A 20,318-nucleotide genomic window follows, 5' to 3' on the forward strand; every position below is an offset into this window, starting at 1 on the left:
GCTTGGGAACATTGAGGGGTGTTAACGTACAAAAGCCTCTGCAATTAAACGGCTGAAAAAGTAGTTGACAGAAAATAATTAAGAATTTACAACAGTTTATTCATAGCTTGTGGTATCTCCTGACAAATACGTTTTGAGAGGGATATGAAGCAAATTTTTAACAGATAAATTAGTTAGAATATGTTTTTAGTTCAAATATATCATCAAATCACACAGTTTGTACAAGGGAACGTATCTTTAATCATTATAATTCTATTTTATTTATCTGTGTTGATATATGCTTGAAATCTTGTTGAAACATCACAGTGTAATAAACCATAGTAATTGTTATCCATAAATAATGTTCCAGTATCATCTGAAAATGTGCAGTTTCAACTAATTTTATTATATTTTTTATTTATATTTCATTTATTGTATTTAATTTTCAATGTAACTGATGTAAATAAAAACAAGATGAAATCCTCCTGTTTCGACCATACCAATCTGGAATCTTGTTCTAAGGTAACAACTAATAAAAAATCGGCTTCCTATTTCCTAGTGCTGAAAGATTGAGAGGTCATTTTCTGTTCTAGATCGATGAATGATGCAAGTATCACAAACATTCTTTAGTGGAAATATCTGGATTGGATCAAGTGCTCAATTAAACAGTAAATTGGAAGACGACGATAAACAGAGCCGTAGAATAGAAACAGACAAGAAGAAAGATAATACCAACTTTAAACATGTTACCACTGGACACTATCAAAGATAGTGGCATCCTTGATATCCGCAGTGGTCTCATTCCGGTTCAACCATGAGAGAGACATGTAATCAAATTATCTGCCCTTGATGATTGTGCTATTTTTATCGACCAATCAAAGAAATTGTTAAATACATAAAAAGTGACATCAAAATATTTTTAGGACATATTTTTGTATGCATGTCTCTTTTATAATTAAATTTCTTTCAAAACTTTCTCACAATTGAGCGAATAAAGCCACCATCACGTATACTGTTTGATTGGTTCATAGAATGAAGCTAAGATCAAGGGCAGATATTTTGAATACCCCATGGATTAACCCAGGGTATAGTGGAGTATAACGGATACAGAGGATTAGAGAGAGAGAGAGAGAAATGGGGTTTAACGTCCACTGACACAAACTAGGACATTTCTGGATTGAAAACATATGGTTCAATTTTATTTCCATAATTTGCTTGCGCGTAGGGTTCTTTAGCAGTTGAAGGAAACTGGAGGACTCGGAGAAAACCCACGAGGTTGGACAGGCGACCCTACTCCTTGTCATGTAGTATAACCGGGGATTCAATACCACGCAAGTTAACTCAATGACAGACTTTATGATACAGCGTACACGTGCTAACCCTGTTTACATCTTGTGACCTTTGACCAAACTTGAAGTTGGCCTTATCAATTAGATCTAACCTTGTTTAGTTGCTTTGATGGTAAAAAAATAAAAAAACAGGTCGAGTGCACATGTTGGCATCACATGGGTAAAGGGTCAAGTGTAAAGGGTCAAGGGTAAAGGTTCAAGGGTTAAGGACAGAGATAGGTGTAACACCTTACCTGTGAATAACCAAGATATTCCTCTACTTGCTCTGATACAAACAATATGTTCCCTGATTTACTGACAAATATCAGGAACCCACCCAGAGCATCCAGCATCAAATTTCCTTCAAACAGACCTGGTGGAAGAACACAGGAGGAAGTTTTCCCTTCATCATATTCTGAAATATTCACGTTCAAAATAAACAAGCCTTTTCGTCTCAACTAATCAAATTGTTTATCTCTTTTAGAATAAGAAATTGGGTTTAACGTCCACTCAACACAAACTAGGTCATTTTGGGACTAACATATGCTTATGCGTGGGGGGTCTTTAGTAGTGGGAGGAAACTGGGGGACCCGGACACAATTAATGAGGTTAGAGAGGGGACCGTATGCCTTGTCACATACAAGCAAGGAATCAAAGCCATGCCACTTGACTCAATAACAGACAATGTTAACTAATGGAAATCAGTGTTAACTAATGGCAATTAATGGAATCCATTCTAACTAATGGCAACTAATGCAAACAATGGTAACTAATGGAAACCAGTGCACTAATGGCAACTGATGTTAACTAATGGAAAGTAATAGTAACCAATCAATATTTAGCCAATATGTTACATGTACTCGACAATGGTACAGTTGATTCAAGTTTTTCATGAATAAGTTACCCCTCATCCCACACCCAGATTTTTAGAAATATAATGATAAAGAATGATATCTGATGATCTAATTACCATTTTCACTTGAATATAAAACTTCATCACTTCTTCCATTTAATCTCATCATATCTATAAAATATAAATAAATCAATAAATCAATCAATAAATCAATCACAAAGATTCTAATCCACTGCTTTATTTCACCCGTTGATCACCTAGTAGGTTTGTCCACCATCTTTAGCACCTGGGCTATAAAAAATTGTTTTGGCGTGGTTTCCCCTTGTCAGAGGTGATGGACGGAGGGCCTGACAAGGACAACTGTGTAGTCATTCGCATGGGACGAAAAACCAAGGTCATACTCTTATATTGAATTCAAACTGCCAAGGGGTCTTTTACGTACATAACAATGTGTAGACATGACCTTAGTTTTGCGTCCCATCCAAACATCTTGACAAATGACCTCGTCAGGCCCTGATGAACTTTCTTGGCCAACACTAGGAACAATCCCGCGACTTCAAGGCTAGCTAGCCAGCATCTTATGAACTCAGCCACCGTGGCTCGCCTATTCTGAAAACCAATAAGAGATTCTACCAAGCTTTTAGGAATGGAATGAGGGTTAATGTCTATTAAACACCAGGCGGGTTGGATGGCCGAATGGTTAGCATGTGCGCGCTGTATCATAAGGCCTGTCATGGAGTCAACTGGCGTGGTTTCGAGTCCCAGGTTGTACGTGACAAGGAGTAGGGTCGGCTGTCCAACCTCGTGGGTTTTCTCCAGGTCCTCCGGTTTCCTCCCACTGCTAAAGACGCCTACGCGCAAGCGAATTATTGAAATAAAATTAAATACCATATGTTAGTCCCGAAATGGCCTAGTTTGTGTCGAGTGGACGTTAAACACCACCTCTCTCTTTCTCTCTCTATTAAACACCATAGTTTGATCATTTTGTGACTAATATATTTTATATTAATACACTTCAATGTCGGACATCATTCATCTGATTCAATCCATAACAAAATTATAGAATTATATTTTTCCCATTCTCAAAATATTTAATCCATTCATCATCAAATTATCTTCCACATCACATCAAATTATCTAATTCATTCATCCCTCTACTCATCGAATTATTTAATTCATTCATCCCTCCACATTAAATTATCTTATTCATTCATTCATCATCAGTTTTAAAGAGTATACACAGACATAAATCCATCAACAAATTCATTACCCCCCCCCCCCCACTTCACAGAGTAACCTAATTCATCCACCCTTCCCCCCACTTCAAAAAATAATCTAATTCATTCACCCCACCCCGACCCCACCCCAACCTACCTCACAAAAGAATCTAATTCATTCACTCCATCCCCACCCCATCCCACTTCAAAAATAATTTAATTCATTCCCAATCACCCACTTCACAAAATAATCAAATTAATTCGTTCCACCACTGTTTTTAAAGATTAAAATAAAACAGGTGAACTGAGTAAAATTGATTCCTGAAAATAAAAAAAAAAATAACCAAAATTATGTGGCGACTTTGTGTATCTTAATGGCCGTCTGGTTGAATTGATCGTAAACATCTGTACAAGATTTTCCTATTTTATTATTTATGTAGGAAAGAGCACATGGTGAGGTTGTGATGTGGTCTGTTTATTTGATAGACAACTTTACATCCTTCATGCACGTATCCCTACTCCTATTCACGTCTGCACCTATTCACACTGAGTGCAAATTTCGCAATCTTTTAACCTATGCAAACAATTATTCATGAATCTTTTAAAGATGCATTATGTGAGATTTAGATAAAGAGCTGCCAGTTCTCAGCGTTCTCTCGCTTTAAAAATGCATAATGTAAGATTTAGGTAAAGAGCTGACAGTTCTCGCTATAATAATTCAAAAATAGATAATGTAAATGGAATAGGCTGAAAATTTCACTCAAATTACTTTATTAAGGGAGATTAGATAAAGAGCTGACAGCTCTCGCCAAAATAGTTAAAAATTAGATAGTAAAAGGGGAAAATGCTGAAAATAAATAATGATTGGAGAAAATATTGAAAATAGATAATGATAGGAGAATATGTTGAAAATAGATGATGATAGGAGAATATGTTGAAAATAGATAATGATAGGAGAATATGTTGAAAATAGATAATGATAGGAGAATATGTTGAAAATAGATAATGATAGGAGAATATGTTGAAAATAGATAATGATAGGAGAATATGTTGAAAATTTCAGTCAAATTACTTCATTATGAGCAGAGGTCATGATTGTCATTGCTACTATTGTTATGATAATAAACAAAGTCTCGATTATCCATTTTTTAAATTAAATTATTAACAGTCATTTGTGCTTAAGTCCGTTGAAAATCAAAACCATCCGATGATCTAGAGAGTTGACTATGGGCTTGGCATGTGAATGAATGTCCAACCTGATTAAAACACAGATCCTTTTTCGTTTTGTTTTTTATAGTTCAAAATTTTGTTTTACTTGTCTTTACTACACTAGGATCTGGAAGAGTTGTTATATAACGGGCGTTCTTGTTGAAGTGAGAACGCGATGCACAGAACTGTGGGTAAACCACTAGAAACATCAACGCTGATTGATTAATCAACTTCTGACGACATAGGGTCAAAAGCTGCTCATAAAACCACTGTCGTGACCTTCTAGTACAACATGTCAGATCTTCATGTAGTGTAGGCCATCGAAAGTATAAAAAAACAAAACAAAACGAAAGTATAAAAAAACGAAATGAAATATAGATCTGTATTTTAATCAAATTAATAAATGCCTAATTAGTAATTTATATAAAATTTGATGTCAACAGAAAGATCTGCAATAGACAGATTTATATCTCCTACATAATGCAGCTTTAAGGAGACTGGGTGCCCTTATCACACCTGACATGAAGTTTGTCAATAAACAGACCTATCCTAATTCACCTTTATCAGGTGTAAACTCCAGGGTTTCGTTATTACGATACGGTCAAATTCTACAGGTGTTTGCATAAAACAATCCAAACCAGGAACAGATAATAACAAGGTTGATGTTAACAATTGTCAAGAACAGTACGGACGAATTAACCATTTATAGGTAAAATATATGAAAACATCAAACAGGTAACATGGCTGATGCCAGGCCTGTAGCTAGCCAAACCTGCACCCTTTCCATTGGACGCAATACAAAACCAACGACCAACTTGCCCATATCAGTATAGGTGCCCTGTAACGCTGAGTGACATTGGTTGGGCTGCCCGCCTTGCCCCTCCCCGCTAGATACAGGCCTGCATTGTACAGGGTTCGTAAAAATGGGCACCAGGCAACTTGAGGCAACAGAATGGATAAATGAAATAAAATGATCTTTTAAAGGCTCAATACCACTCTTGTTGTAACTGAATAATATGTCCCAATCTTTATTCTGGTCAACAAATTGCACTATTTTACAATATTCCAATTAATTGATGATACAAATTTCATCTTAACACACCTAATTTAAAAAATTGGAAAAATTCAACTAAATGATTTGAAAAGCCTGACGTAAAGCTTTTCAAATGTGACTTGGATTTAAAAATATTTTTGAACCCTCTGGACAAGTAAAATAGGATTTAATGGATAATTTACACAACAAGTAGGACACTAACACATCTAGTACTTAGAATAAGGCTATTTTTTATTTTTTGGAGCTGTCAAGCCAGCACGAGTGTTATTGTCCCTTTAAAATCCTATGGGGGGGGGGGAATTTTGTCCGGGCAGCAACTGACTAGGATTCTTTATGTGATGTGTACACAAGATCTGAACAACTAGATGCTGTTTTTTGTCCCATCCGAACAACTAGATGCTGTTGTTTGCCAGACTCTCTATCCTGTATAGGCAACAGGACGTCTATGATCAGGCAAGAAAACAAAATCATCCTAGTATTCAGATGGGCCTTATTTATAGCAAGCAAGATTTCTTGATAGGCCTAATACTAACAAGCAAGATTTCTTGCTGGGAAATCAAATTTTCAGTTGCATTTGATCTGCTAAGCAACAAATCTTTCAGTCACATTTTCCACACTGCGCAACGGCTAAATAAATTGTGGTGGAGTCCTGGAGGTATGTTTACCCTTTTAACGTCCTTAGAGGAGAGAGCTTAACGTCCATCAACTCGACATAAACTAGGTCATTTCAGGACTAACATAAGGTTCAATTTGATTTCATTAATTTTCTTGAGTGTAGGGGTCTTTAGCTGTGAGACGAAACTGGAGGACCAAGAGAAACCCTTAAGGTTAGACAGGCGATCCTACAAACGGGGAATCAAAACCACTTGACTAAACGACAGTCCTTGTCGACCTCTTATCTACCACTGACACTTTATTACCGGTAATCAAATATTCAAGATACATAATGGGAGATTAGATAAAGAACTGGGAGTTCTCACTATAATAGTTAAAAAATAGATAATAATGTAGATGGATTATGCTAAAAATTTCAGTCAAGCTGCTTCACTCTTAAGCCAAGAAAACCTTATTTTAAAATCACTGTAGCCTTGATTGTCATTGTTACCGCTGTCACGATAATTAACAAAGTCTCGACTAACCATTATTGCGTTTAATCATCAACAGACTCTGAACAGCAGATCGGATTCAAATCCAATGTCAATCGAAAAGATAAGATGACATCAAAAGTTGATTATGGCCTGGATAAGTTAATTAATGTTTAATTCATAATTTAGATACCATTTTAGGCCTAAAGAAAGACCTGCAATAGACAGATTTAGCTCTTGTATAATGCATGTTTAATATGATTATTACAATGTATGTTTAAAGAAGAAGATACTGAATAATTGCAGGCTAGCGATGCCATCTACAGTTGATTATGGTCTGGATAAGTTAATTAATGCCTAATTAAAGATACATTATGGGAGATAAGATAAAGAGATGGCAGTTCTCGCTATAATAGTTAAAAACTAGATAGTGTAAAGGTAATTTGCTGAAAATTTCAGTCAAATTGATCCACTATGAGTCGAGAAAGAAGCGGGTGAAATTTTTGCATAGTCTTGGTCATCATTACTAAAATCATTAATATAAACAGCATAGTCTCGATTATCCGCTTTTATTGATTTAATTATCAATAGCCGTTAGCGGCATATAGGAATCTAATCCAGCCAACATCGAAGGCTAGCCTTGACATCAAGAGTTTATTATGGTCTGGATAAGTTAATTAATGTCTAATTGATAATTTAGATAACATTTCAGGCCTAAAGAAAGACTTGTAATAAGCAGATTTTGCTCTTGCATAATATATGTTTAATAATTTATATAATATTTCAGGCCTAAAGAAAGACCTGCAATAGGCAGATTTACCTCTTGAATAATGTATGTTTAAATACTTTGGTTTACATAAGTTAACTAATGTACATGTACTAACAAGCCTTCGCCCTTTGAAGTTCTCCAAATAAAATTTTGTTTAAAAAAAAAAAAACAACCTTGAATGTCATATTAGTTTACAGTGAATGCACTCAGCGTCTGGGTCACTCAATCTAGTCTACTTGACATCACCAGGAAATCCTGACAAGCTGGCAGCTAATCAACCCCTTCTCACGATCACACTGACCTCAACATATAAAGAGAGTGACTTCAATTAAATATGATGGGATAGTTTTAATTGGGGGGTAGTTTTATTTACAAATGCACTTTACATGCTTATGACAAACTTACGTATAATAAAATTTTCCAGACTGATTTTCCAGTGGTGTCAGGCCCCAGGGTCTGGCAAGGATAAAATGCCTAGTTGTTAGGATGGGATTAACAAGGGAGAGAGAGATAGTAATAGGGTAGAATGTCCCTTCGACACAATAGGTCATTTAGGGACTAACATATGGTTTAGTTGTATTTCAATAAAATTTCGCTTGCGTGTATGGATCTTTAACAGTGAGAGAAAACTGCAGGACCCGGAGAAAACCCACAAGGTTGGACAGCGACCCTACTCCTTATCACTTACAACTGAGGAATTGAAACCACGTCAGTTGACTCAATGACAGACCTTATGATACAACGTGCACACGCTAACCATTCAGCCATCAAATCCCCCACAAAACATTCTCAGACTTAAGTTAAGAATTTACTCAAAATTGTTCGCCTTATTTTAACTAAAATATAGCCCTTTATAAAACTTTTCTTGTTTTAATGTATCCTTTACATCAATAAGAAACTATGTGCAAAGTTTTGTGTTTCTGGATCAAAGACATTTCTTATGAACAGTGATTAAAAGTCGGAGATTGCTTTGTGAACTCAAAGCCTGGTCATTTGCTAAATTAGAACAGGAGATTCTGTACAGAATGCTGTAGGCATATATAGTTAGCTAGACTATTGGATTTATTAACTAATAAAAACCTCCCATGGTTAACCAGACTATTGGGTCTATTAACTAATACAACCTCTGAATCTGACCACTACTCAAAAAACACACCACAAATAAGTTAAACCCAAGTCATTTATCAGCTGTATCTATCTTATGAATGGTTTTAGATCAATTTCCAACATTAATTTTTTTCTTTATTTAGTTAAACAACCACTGTACAGTTTTCTGATAATCTAGTCAACATTACATGTAGATATATTTAAACCTATGACCATCATTTGAGGGATTGAGAAATCGCTTAGAAACTATAATATTGTTGAAGTTGAATGTCTAATATGAATATCTGTTCAATAATGGTTCTATATTGTGAAAGTTGAAACTCTAATATGAATATTAGTTTAATAATGGTTCTATTTTGTTTGGTATTTATCAGTCTAAAAATGGTTCAATTTCGTATTACAAAGATGTGACGAAATGAGAATATTAGTTCAATAATGGTTCAATTCCGTTAAGTATTGACAAAAATGTGATATCTATTGCTGGAGCTATAACAAGCTAGAGCACCACCTACCGGGTACATGTGTTTAACAAGCTACAGCACCACCTACCGGGTACATGTGTTTAACAAGCTACAGCACCACCTACCGGGTACATGTGTATAACAAGCTACAGCACCACCTACCCGGTACAGGTGTATAACAAGCTACAGCACCACCTACCCGGTACAGGTGTATAACAAGCTACAGCACCACCAACCCGGTACATGTATATAGTTCTCTGAATAATTTGATGTTGATGTTTTTGTTTTGTTGTCTTGAAGATAAAATCCAATGGAAGTATTTATAGGGTAGATATTTCCAATAAAAATAAGACAAATCAGGTACATGTATAAATAGAAAGTAGAGATGCCTAATCTTACTAGAAAATACTGGAATCTCTGAAAAACACACGAGGCAATTAAGCACTGGGCAAAAATTATCACTACCTGCAACCTGACGGCGTATTGTCTGAAAACTTTACTTGGGGAGGGCTTGTTATTTCTTGATCGAATGTTGGCCATTGTGGGAAGAGTGAGGGGTTCACACGTACATCATAGGGCCTATTCTGCGATTAAACGGCACAATATAATCTAAGAATTTAATTTGATATGTATGGTAAATAGACAACAAACCAGCGGCTGCCAGGCAGGATACGCCCACATTTTCGAGAGATGGACAGAGAACAAGCTGACAAGAAAGTGATTTTTCCTACTATCAAGGGCCATAATTCAGGAAGTTATGGTCCGATATGCGCGAATATCGAAAGGAACCGAAATCCTTGGGCTATAAACTTATATTTCAAGTTTCAACAAAATCGGATAAAAATTGTGACCTCTATAGGGTCCACAACCTTGATATACCATATTCTTACGCTATTTGAGAACGAACGGCGGCCATTTTGTCTGTCAATTTTGGACCAATTTTCACGAAATTCGAACTCAGTCAGCCTTAGGGTGTAATGGTGATATAATAATATGGGTTTTTAAATCGGATAAAAATTATGACTTCTATAGGGTCCACAAGCTAAAAACGCGATTTTTCGTACAATCAGGGGCCATAATTCAGGAAGTTATTGTCTGATATGCGCGAATATCGTAAGGAACCGAGATCTTTTGGTTATAAACTTACATTTCAAGTTTCAACAAAATCGGATAAAAATTGTGACCTCTATAGGGTCCACAAGCTAAAAACGTGATTTTTCGTACAAACAGGGGCCATAATCCATGAAGTTTCGATCCGATACATGCCAATATCGAAAGCAGCCGAGATCGTTTGGAGATAAACCTATATTTCAAGTTTTGTCAAAATCGGATAAGAATTGTGACCTCTAGAGTGTCCACAAACAAATTGTGGACGGTCGGATGGACGGACGGACGGACGGACGGACAGGGGCGACGGCATAATACGTCCACATGAAAATGTGGGCGTATAAAAATGACAAATACAATCTGTAGGCTAAATGGGCCTTCCCTCAATTAAGTCTGCTGACAATATATATTTACAGCATGCTGTAGTTTTTTTTCACTTTAAAAAGTTTTGAGAAAGATTTGAAGCAAATGTTTGATATATTGGTTACTTTGAATATGTTTTTAGTCCAAATATATCATCAAATCACATACTTCGTAAGGTATCTTTAATCACCCAGTTTGTACATGGGAAGGTATCTATATTCACCCAGTTTGTACGTGGGAAGGTATCTTTAATCACACAGTCTGTACGTGGGACGGTATCTTTAATTAAATAATCAATTTGAGTACATGTTAATTAGCATGAATTTATTAGGCTGTTAAAAATTGGATTGTCTGAAAAATACACAATTGGAATTGGCGATTTTAAATATAAAAGTTTGATAATAATGGAACTCAGTGATACAATTCAGCACCAACTGGCTTAACGAGGACCAGAATTAAAACAGACAAAATGGTTATCTGAGACTTTTCTCAGGTTACATAAATGTACCTGTAATTAGCTTAATTATTTCTGAGATCAGAACTTTGATAATAAATGTAATAGATAATTGACATTTGTTACTGGAATCCGAAAAAATTCAAATAATAATCGGTAAAATTATATTCAATGTGGGCGTGTAAAAATGAATTATACATATAAAAATTTCAGTTATTGTTCAAATATAATAACTGGGTACAGTTTCTTTACAACATCAACATTTTTAAACTCGGTCTAGGTTTTTAACTCTTGGTGAAGATATGAAAACTATTTTGAAAAATTTATTTTTCATAAACCAGTATCTCAAACCTCTGTACACAAATATCAAATCAAACTTTAACATTACTAAAAATTGTAAAAAAAACAACCTAAAACATACTTGATGGACAATAGTGTCTAATGAGACGGGTTTTAAATCTATAAAAAGATGGATCAATACGGAAACATACACCCAGATAATTATATTTTACAAATAAATCGGCTTCTAGCTTTCTATTTCTAAATTATTTTACTTTCTAATTTTTCAGTCTGTGTCTACGTGAAACTAAGTAACGTCAATCAATTATTTCATCTGTCTATTCTTTCTGTATCCAGACATATTTAACGAAATTATCTTGCCATGTTTTTTTTTAAACATTTATTTCATTCATCCAAGATATTTATTTATTCATTGATTTTATTCATTCTTTCTTTCAAACATTCATAAAATCAACTTTTTTAAATATCCATTTTATCTCTTCATCCATTTCATCAAGATTTTATTCATTCATTAAACTGCACCAAAACTGTTCTGCTCCTAAACTGGGCTACTGAAGATGGCCATACAGTGTGCTATGCGGGAAATTTTACCCGGGCAGTGGCACTATGTCCTACTCTTACATCGAATTCCAACTGCCAAGGGATCTTTTATGTGCACGCCAATGTATACACAGGGCCTCAGGTTTTTTGTCCCATCCGAACGACTTGAAAGCTGTCCTTGTCAGCTGTCTAGTCATTCTGATGGGACGAAAACCAAGGTCCCGAACACAAGGCCTAATCTATGTCTGTAATTATGAATTATAATATTTATTGAACAGTTAATTCATTAGTTAATCCATTAGTTAATCCATTAATCTATTAAGGATTATAAAGTTTTTATTTTTACTATCAAATGTGCAAGACCTGAGAACAGTAAGTAAGTTACGGAGCAAGGAGTAGGGAAATATATAAATTAACAGGGCATAAGGTAAGATCAGATAAAGAGCTGACAGTTATCACTATAATAGTTACAAAATAGATAATTAAAACAGAATATGCTGAAAATTACTTCACTCTGAGCCGAGATATCGGTGATACAATGACACTGTAGCCTCAATTGAATCAAGCCAGAAGATTAAAGGTACATTATGGTAAGATTAGTTAATTAAAGAGCTGACAGTTCTCGCTATATAATAGTTAAAAAAATATATAATGAAAAATTAATTTTCTCTGGGTCGTCCAGTTTTCCCTCACTACTAAAGACCCCAACGCACTAGCAAATTAATGAATTAAAATCGAATCATATGTTAGCTCTGAAATGACCTAGTTTGTGTCGAGTGAAGGTTAAACTCTCTCTCTCTCTCCTGGTCATAGTACACTGATACCAAACTTTATTGGCCCAGTTAAAGCAGGAAATTAGGACATTAAACCCATTCACACATCTACCCAAGATTAATTCATTCATACCCAGCTGTAGCCTTCACGATTCATTCATACCCAGCTGAAACCTTCACGATTCATTCATACCCAGCTGTAGCCTTCACGTTTCATAATCGTGTTCATTCATATTTTTGTTTCATTCACGCCGACCTTGCTGATTAAAGACATCTGATTGATCAGAGAAAATTCCTGAAGGATTTCCAGTCGAGCAGACAACAAACTAATACGATTCTTCTCTTCCTTGGATCAATATTTTCACTCACATTAAACCAGTCAACAAATCACCCGTTATCGAATCAACCTGTCAGATTCAAGCCAGTTTGTCCTCTAGAAATCTCATAACATCGTCAAGGTTGGCCATGTTGCAATATCACCATTCTGTTACGTAATTAAAGATATGATAGAATGGAACGTGTGAAATGAAATGAAATGGGGTTCAACGTTCTACTTGACTCCATGACAGATCTTATGATACAAAAAGAATGTGTTAGACCACTCCATGACGTTGGGCGAACGACCGCACTCGTCACATACCAGCGTCTGAATGCAAATGTGGTTCAAATAAACCAGTTTAAAAAACCCAGCTCGTGACCTGTCTTCGAGAAGGCTTTTTATTTTAAACTGGTTCATCTTAGCCGTCTGAACAGGTTGGCTTAAAAACCCCGGCTCCAGCTTGCTTTGAGCATGCGCAGTACGCAGTTAGTTACATTCCTGTGAAAATATCGGGGTCAGACAGTGCCAATGTTATCGAAAGCGTGCTAGAACCGAATAAAGAATATGAAGCTACCCATGCGTAGTTAACTCTAACCTCCGACCAAAGAGGTCAGAATAGTTCAACTGGTTTGGCTTATAGTACGTGTGAACGCAACACGATGCTGTCTTAAAAACCCCAGTGATTATGAACTGGTTTAAAAATAAGCGTCTGAACAGGCTACAAGACTAGCTGTTAACGTCCTAGATTCTATGACAGACCTTACGATCTAAAGCTAACGATTTGACCACCCAATCTCCCAACATACAACCAAGTTAATGTCCTAGATTCTATGACATCATTTAATTATTTATTCGATGACTAGCTATTAACGTCCTAGATTCTATGACAGACCTTACGATCTAAAGCTAACGATTTGACGACCCAATCTTCCTACAGAACACCAAGACTAACAGTTAATGTCCTAGATTCTATGACATCATTTAATTATCTATTCGATGAAGTAACACGATGGACGTGTTGGATGTTGGAGGGAAATCGATAAATTGTCAAAGCAGTCAGCGTTTATCATTCTGCTAATAAATCAACTCGGTTCCATTGAAGACAAAAAAAAGATATAACTTTGACAGAAACTATTTTACTGAAATATTTACTGAATTAATTCAATGAACAGATATTTTTGTAGAAATGGTTATTGCTGAAAACACCTGTTATAAACGGCAGTCATTTAATCAACACTGATAACAGTAGATCTGAATCATGTTAGAATTAAATAAAACAGGAAATGTTTCCACGATAATTGTACATTATCCACATTATATGGCAGTGAAATATACCCATATATGACAGACAGTATGTAATATATCTATATATCACAGACAGTATGTAATATATCTATATATGACAGACAGTATGTAATATATCTATATATGACAGACAGTATGTAATATATCTATATATGACAGACAGTATGTAATAGATCTATATATGACAGACAGTATGTAATATATCTATATATCACAGACAATATATAACGGAACCATGTCAACATGCGGTGATAAATTGATTTCAGTCAGTCATCAAAAGGTCAACATATTCACAATAAATATAACCACTTGATATCTATTCTACCACAATCATCTGTCAATCATTTCCACAATCATCTGTCAATCATTTTCACAATCATTCCCACAATCATTTCCACAATCATCTGTCAATCATTTTCACAAATGGATGAGGTTTCATGTGGAGGTTTGACTGGAAAGGGTTTTATTTTGAGGTTTGACTGGATGAGGTTTTATTTGGGAGGTTTGACCGAATGATGTGTTGTTTTGGAGGTTTGACTAGATGATGTGTTGTTTTGGAGGTTTGACCGGATAATGTGTTGTTTTTGAGGTTTGAATGGATGATGACAGAATAACATTTTTATTTTGAAGTTTTGCTTGAACCTAATTCAATTTGATTCACACTAATTCAAAGTGATACCTTTTTAAATTTCTGAATGCCGATCAGAATCTTTCTATTATAAAAAGTTTGTCTACATTCTGGAATGTGATTATGTTTAAAGATACATTTTTTTTCAAGAGCTAAATCTGCCTATTGCAGGTCTTTCTTTAGGCCTGAAATATTATATAAACTATTATTTAGACATTTGTTAACATGAAAAGACCTTAATTATCTCTCAATGTCATCCTATTTGTCAGATTTTCACTGGATTAAATCCAAAAATGGATAATCGAAACTATGTTTTTTATCATACCGACTTCAGTAATGAGGATTAAGATTAGGCCTAAAATTCAATTATTATAATATTTCGGTTCAAATTCGATCAATATGCCTGAAATTTTCAGCAAATTCCCTTTACATGATCTAGTTTTTAACTATATACATGTAATGCTTACGACTAGCCCCCGGATCCTTTCACTTTTTTTTAATTATTTGTTTACTAGCAGGATACCCGGCTTCGCTCCGGGGTCATAACTCCGAAGCCGGAAGTGGTAGACTAACGACAGTCACAAATATATGTATATATGATGTCTTGTCCAGGTATTTGTTTCTGTGTAAATTATGTGTGGTGCAGTCCCCCTGCACTTATTATTGAGAACTGCCAACTCTTTATCTAATCGTCCACTATGCCCCTTTAATTGATGTTTTGTTTTGTCAGTGTTACGATACTGGGGTTAAGAAGTATAAATGTTTGTCTGTTTTACTGGGGGGGGGGGGGGCTGAATGGTTAGAACGTGTGCGCTGTATCATGAAGTCTGTCATTAAGTCAACTGGTGTGGTTTCGATTCCCCGGTTGTGATAAGGAGTAGTGTCGCTTGTCCAACCTCGTGGGTTTTCTCTGAGTCTTCCAGTTTCCTTTCACAAGCAAATTATTGAAATAAAATTAAACCAAATGACCTAGCTTGTGTCGAGTGGATGTTAAACCCCATCTCTCTCTCTCTCTCTCTCTCTCTCTCTCTCTCTCTCTCTGTTTTTACTGTAAGATATGTTTATTATGACTGACAGTAGTGTTGTTGTACATATGTTGTTAATATCAGTAAGATAAAAGCAAATTACTTATTACCATGGCGATCAGCATAAAGTCAGTGATCTCTGTTCCTATTGGTATATATATATATAAACAACAACAAGTGATTCTAATAATGTAAGGATATTATATATGTAATTAATAATCAACAGTATAAATTCACTAGACGCTGACCCCTGAAAGGTCAAATAGCTTATCATCATACCATGCATACATGGAAGCTATCACATTCTCTCATGCATCTAATGTTAATATGATTTATCATCAGTTTCACAGAGAACTCTAATTAGATATAATCATTTTATCTATTAATATTCGAGTTTACGGTTGAGAAGATCAAATGAATTAGAGACATATGCTACCCTGCTATATATTGATATTTTCATATTCCTGAAATTAAATGAAATGGCGTTTAACTTCCTACTTTTATGGTCCTAGCCAAGAAATGAAATGAAATGAAATGAGTTTTAAAGTCCTACTGTTCTGCTCAGATTGGGATAATGAAGACAGGCATATGCCATACAGGTGTGCTCTGAGGGAAATTTTGTCTGGGCAGTGGCAGTATGGCCAACTGTCAAAGGATCATTTACGTGCATGCCAATATATACATGGCACCTCCTTTTTTTCATCCCATCTGCATGACTAGACAGCTGTCCTTGTCAGGTCCTCTATCCTGTACCACTGACAAGGGAAAACCACATTGAAAAAAAAAATCCCAATGAACTTTCTCAGCCAAAGCAGGGATCGAACATGCAACCTCCAGGCTAGCAAGCCAGTGTCTTACCCACTTAGCCACCGTGGATCCCTCCTAGCCAAGAAAACCCCCAACATTTATAATGAATAATTAACACCAGTGTTGGTGTGGAATGCCATTTATTATTCAAAATGAGGATATGAGAATTGAGATAAGAATGTAAACAATATCCAAATTTAAATTACAATTTACCCAATCTCATGTTTTCAGAGTGAATTGGGCAGTTGGAATTCAATGTAAGAGTAGGCCATAGTGCCGCTGCCTGGGAAAAATGTCTGCTATGACAAGTTTTTGGCGTGAGGTGCACGGAACTGTGGGTAACCCACAAGAAAGCTATAACTCTAACTTTAAGAATCTAAATCAAATAAAAGCATGCTTCTAATGTTTTACAACATGTCTCGTAAAACTGTCAATTCGTAAAATATAATTCCATGTGTTCTAAACCGAAAAACTCTGCTTGATATGTGGATAATAGCAATTGATGACTGCATAAAAAATTCTTCCCCATTTTCTTTCTGTCTGGTTTCTAAAAGCATCACAATAATTATGTTACCATGCCTACTAATAAATGAGCATGCAAAGCAAATTCATGTGAATATATCAGCAGAAGTGGAGAACCAGTTGGCAGCTAAACCTTGGAATATCCTTTAAATCTCGAACATTCTTTATGACCTTGACATGGTTTAATTCTAAAGCAGATGACCCAAAAATATATTAAAAAGAGAGAGAAATAGGGTTCAACGTCCACTTGACACAAACTAGGTCATTTCGGGACTAACATATAGTACAATTTTATTTCAATAATTCACTTGCGCGTAGGGGTCTTTAGCAGTGGGAGGAAACCGGAGGACCTAGAAAAACCCAGGCGACCCTACTCTTTGTCACGTACAAATGGGGAATCAAAACCACGTCAGCTAACTCTATGACAGACTAACCATTTGGCCCCCCCACCCCCCAAATATATGAAAAAGGGCAGGAGGACCACACCACACACAAAGAAATACACACGATAGGATACAATATACACATACATTTCAAACAACAAACGTACATATTGAGTCAAGTGAACGCCTCCAGCGGCTAGTTGTAAGTGAAATGAAATGATATGGGGTTTAATGTCCTACTATTCTGCTCCAATTGAGCTAATGAAGACGGGCATACGCCATACAGTATGCTATGACGGAAATTTTGCCCAGAAAGCGGCACTACGGCCTACTCCTATATCGAATTCCAACTGTCAAGGGATCTTTTATGTGTACACGGGGCCTCGGTTTTTCGTCACATCCGAACGACTAGACGCTGTCTTTTTCAGGTCCTCCGTCCTGCATCACTGACAAGTTGGAACCACGCTGGAAAATCTGGATGAACTTTCTCGGCCAATGCAGGGATTGAACACCCGACCTCCAGGCTAGCGAGCCAGCGTTTTTCCCACTTAGCATGTACAGTCTTGGGCCAGCAGTGGTGCAATAGAGATTATCATACGTCATTCTGCATACCTGAGCAAGGTAATGAAAGTACACCATGACTATCAGTCAATCACCATTGACAGTCATTGTTTTTTTTTAGGCGAGCGATCGCTCTCGAGCACCGGATTCTCACCTGAATGTTGACCGAGGGGAGTTTTTTTCCCCTCCCTTTAAAACTGAAAATCGCTCTCCTTTACATAGTCATTGGGGGTTTATTATAATTTATGAAACCAGGAATGATCCCATTACATGCAGTTACTGATCTTAGAACCATTCCCCATCACATACATGTAACTAATCACTCTTCTTGATATCAGATCACTCTCCTTAATTTCTAAATCACTCTTCTTATCGAAACTGGGAGAGTTTTCTTAGGAGAGCGATATTTTCAATTCATTGACTGCATTGAAGTTATCATATCTCAAAGCATCGACTAATAAAACTGCTTATCTTTACTAAAATATTACCACACTGGGATGTCTCTTTTAAAAGTTCATGGTCATTATTTTTCTAATCTCATCCTCTGGCACTGCACCGGATGGTCTGTGGTTTTTACTATTTACAATCTGTAAATCACGTTTAGTATTCATTTAGAAAATTCTAGATGTGAAGTCTAAAAATATTTTTGGCTACACGATGACTGATTATTCTCTCTTTACTTTAAACTGTCAATTGATAAAACACTTAAACAATGGCTTACAGTGTATAAAACATTTAAACCAGGGTTGCCAGTGAGCAAAACACTTAAACAATGGCTTCCAGTGTATAAAACATTTAAACATGAGTTGCCACTTAAACAATGGCTGCCTGTCGTGTATCAAACATTTAAACAGAAATGAAATGAAATGGGGTTTAACGTCCTACTGTTCTGCTCCTATGCTGGGCTAATGAAGACGGGTATACGCCATACAGTGTGCTATGAGGGAAATTTTGCCCGGACAGTGGCACTACGCCCTATATCGAATATCAACTGTCAGGGGATCTTTTACGTGCACGCCAATGTGTACATGGGACCTCAGGTTTTCGTCTCATCCGAAGGACTAGACAGCTGTCCTTGTCAGGCCCTCCGTCCTGCATCACTGACAAGGGGGAACCACGCCGGAAAATCTGGGTGAACTTTCTCGGCCAATGCAGGGATCAAACACCTGACCTCCAGGCTAGCGAGCCAGCGCCTTACCCACTTAGCCACCGTGATCCCCAAAACATTTAAACAAGAGTTGCCAATATACAATACACTTAAACAAGGGTTGCCAGTGTATAAAACATTTAAACAAGGGTTGCTAGTGTACAGCACACTTACAAAAGGGTTGCCAGTATATAAAACATTTGAACAAGGGTTGCCAGTGTACAACACACTTAAACAATGGCTGCCAGTATACAAGGCATTTATACAAATTGTACAATGGCTGCCATCTGTATAATTCGTCCCTGAGAAGTGGCAACTTTAAATTGGAATTGTTATCTTTTCACATCACTATTAACCCACATTTCTAAGTAAATATGCTACTATTCATATTACATACGTAACTAGGGTGATTTGCACAAAATCCAATATTTCTATGTTTGTCCGTGCCACCAACCATCCTTTATTTTGTGGCACCTGCCCAACCTCGTACATTTTCTCCTCATCCTCCGATTTCCTCCCACTGCTTAAAGACCCCTATGATCAAGCCTATTATTGAAATGAAACTGAACCACATGTTAGTCCTGAAATGACGTAGGGTTGCCGGCCTAACCTTGTGTATTTTCTCCAACTGTGAAAGGGCCCTCTTGTATTTTCTCCAACTGTGAAAGGCCCCAAGCATGCCATAGTCTCGAAATGGCCTATTTTGCTCTCTTGTCTACCCAACCTCTCTCTCTCTCTCTCTCTCTCTCTCTCTCTCTCTCTCTCTCTCACTCACTCACTCACTCACTCTCTCTCTCTCTCTCTCTCTCACACTCTCTCACTCACTCACTCACTCTCTCACTCACTCACTCACTCACTCACTCACTCACTCACTCACTCACTCACTCACTCACTCTTGTCTACCCAACCTCTCTCTCTCTCTCTCTCTCTCTCTCTCTCTCTCTCTCTCTCTCTCTCTCTCTCACACACACTCTCTCTCTCTCACACTCTCTCTCTCTCTCACTCACTCACTCACTCACTCA

The 20,318-nt window shown here is 36.5% G+C and overlaps 1 protein-coding gene across 2 annotated transcripts in view; it reads right to left on the reverse strand.

Annotated features, from left to right (window-relative positions):
* The window catches only part of LOC126821016 (circadian locomoter output cycles protein kaput), an 83,644-nt gene that overhangs the window by 19,993 nt on the left and 43,333 nt on the right, over positions 1 to 20,318 (reverse strand). For both annotated transcript variants that reach the window (XM_050549263.2, XM_050549264.2), the window contains 2 exons: positions 2,278 to 2,331; positions 1,562 to 1,722 (listed from right to left, as the gene is read on the reverse strand). In XM_050549263.2, the coding sequence (XP_050405220.2) occupies positions 1,562 to 1,722; positions 2,278 to 2,331 (215 nt within the window). The remainder of the gene's footprint in view (positions 1 to 1,561; positions 1,723 to 2,277; positions 2,332 to 20,318) is intronic.

The sequence above is a fragment of the Patella vulgata genome, chromosome 5 (assembly GCF_932274485.2).
Source record: "Patella vulgata chromosome 5, xgPatVulg1.2, whole genome shotgun sequence".
NCBI classification, from domain to species: domain Eukaryota; kingdom Metazoa; phylum Mollusca; class Gastropoda; family Patellidae; genus Patella; species Patella vulgata.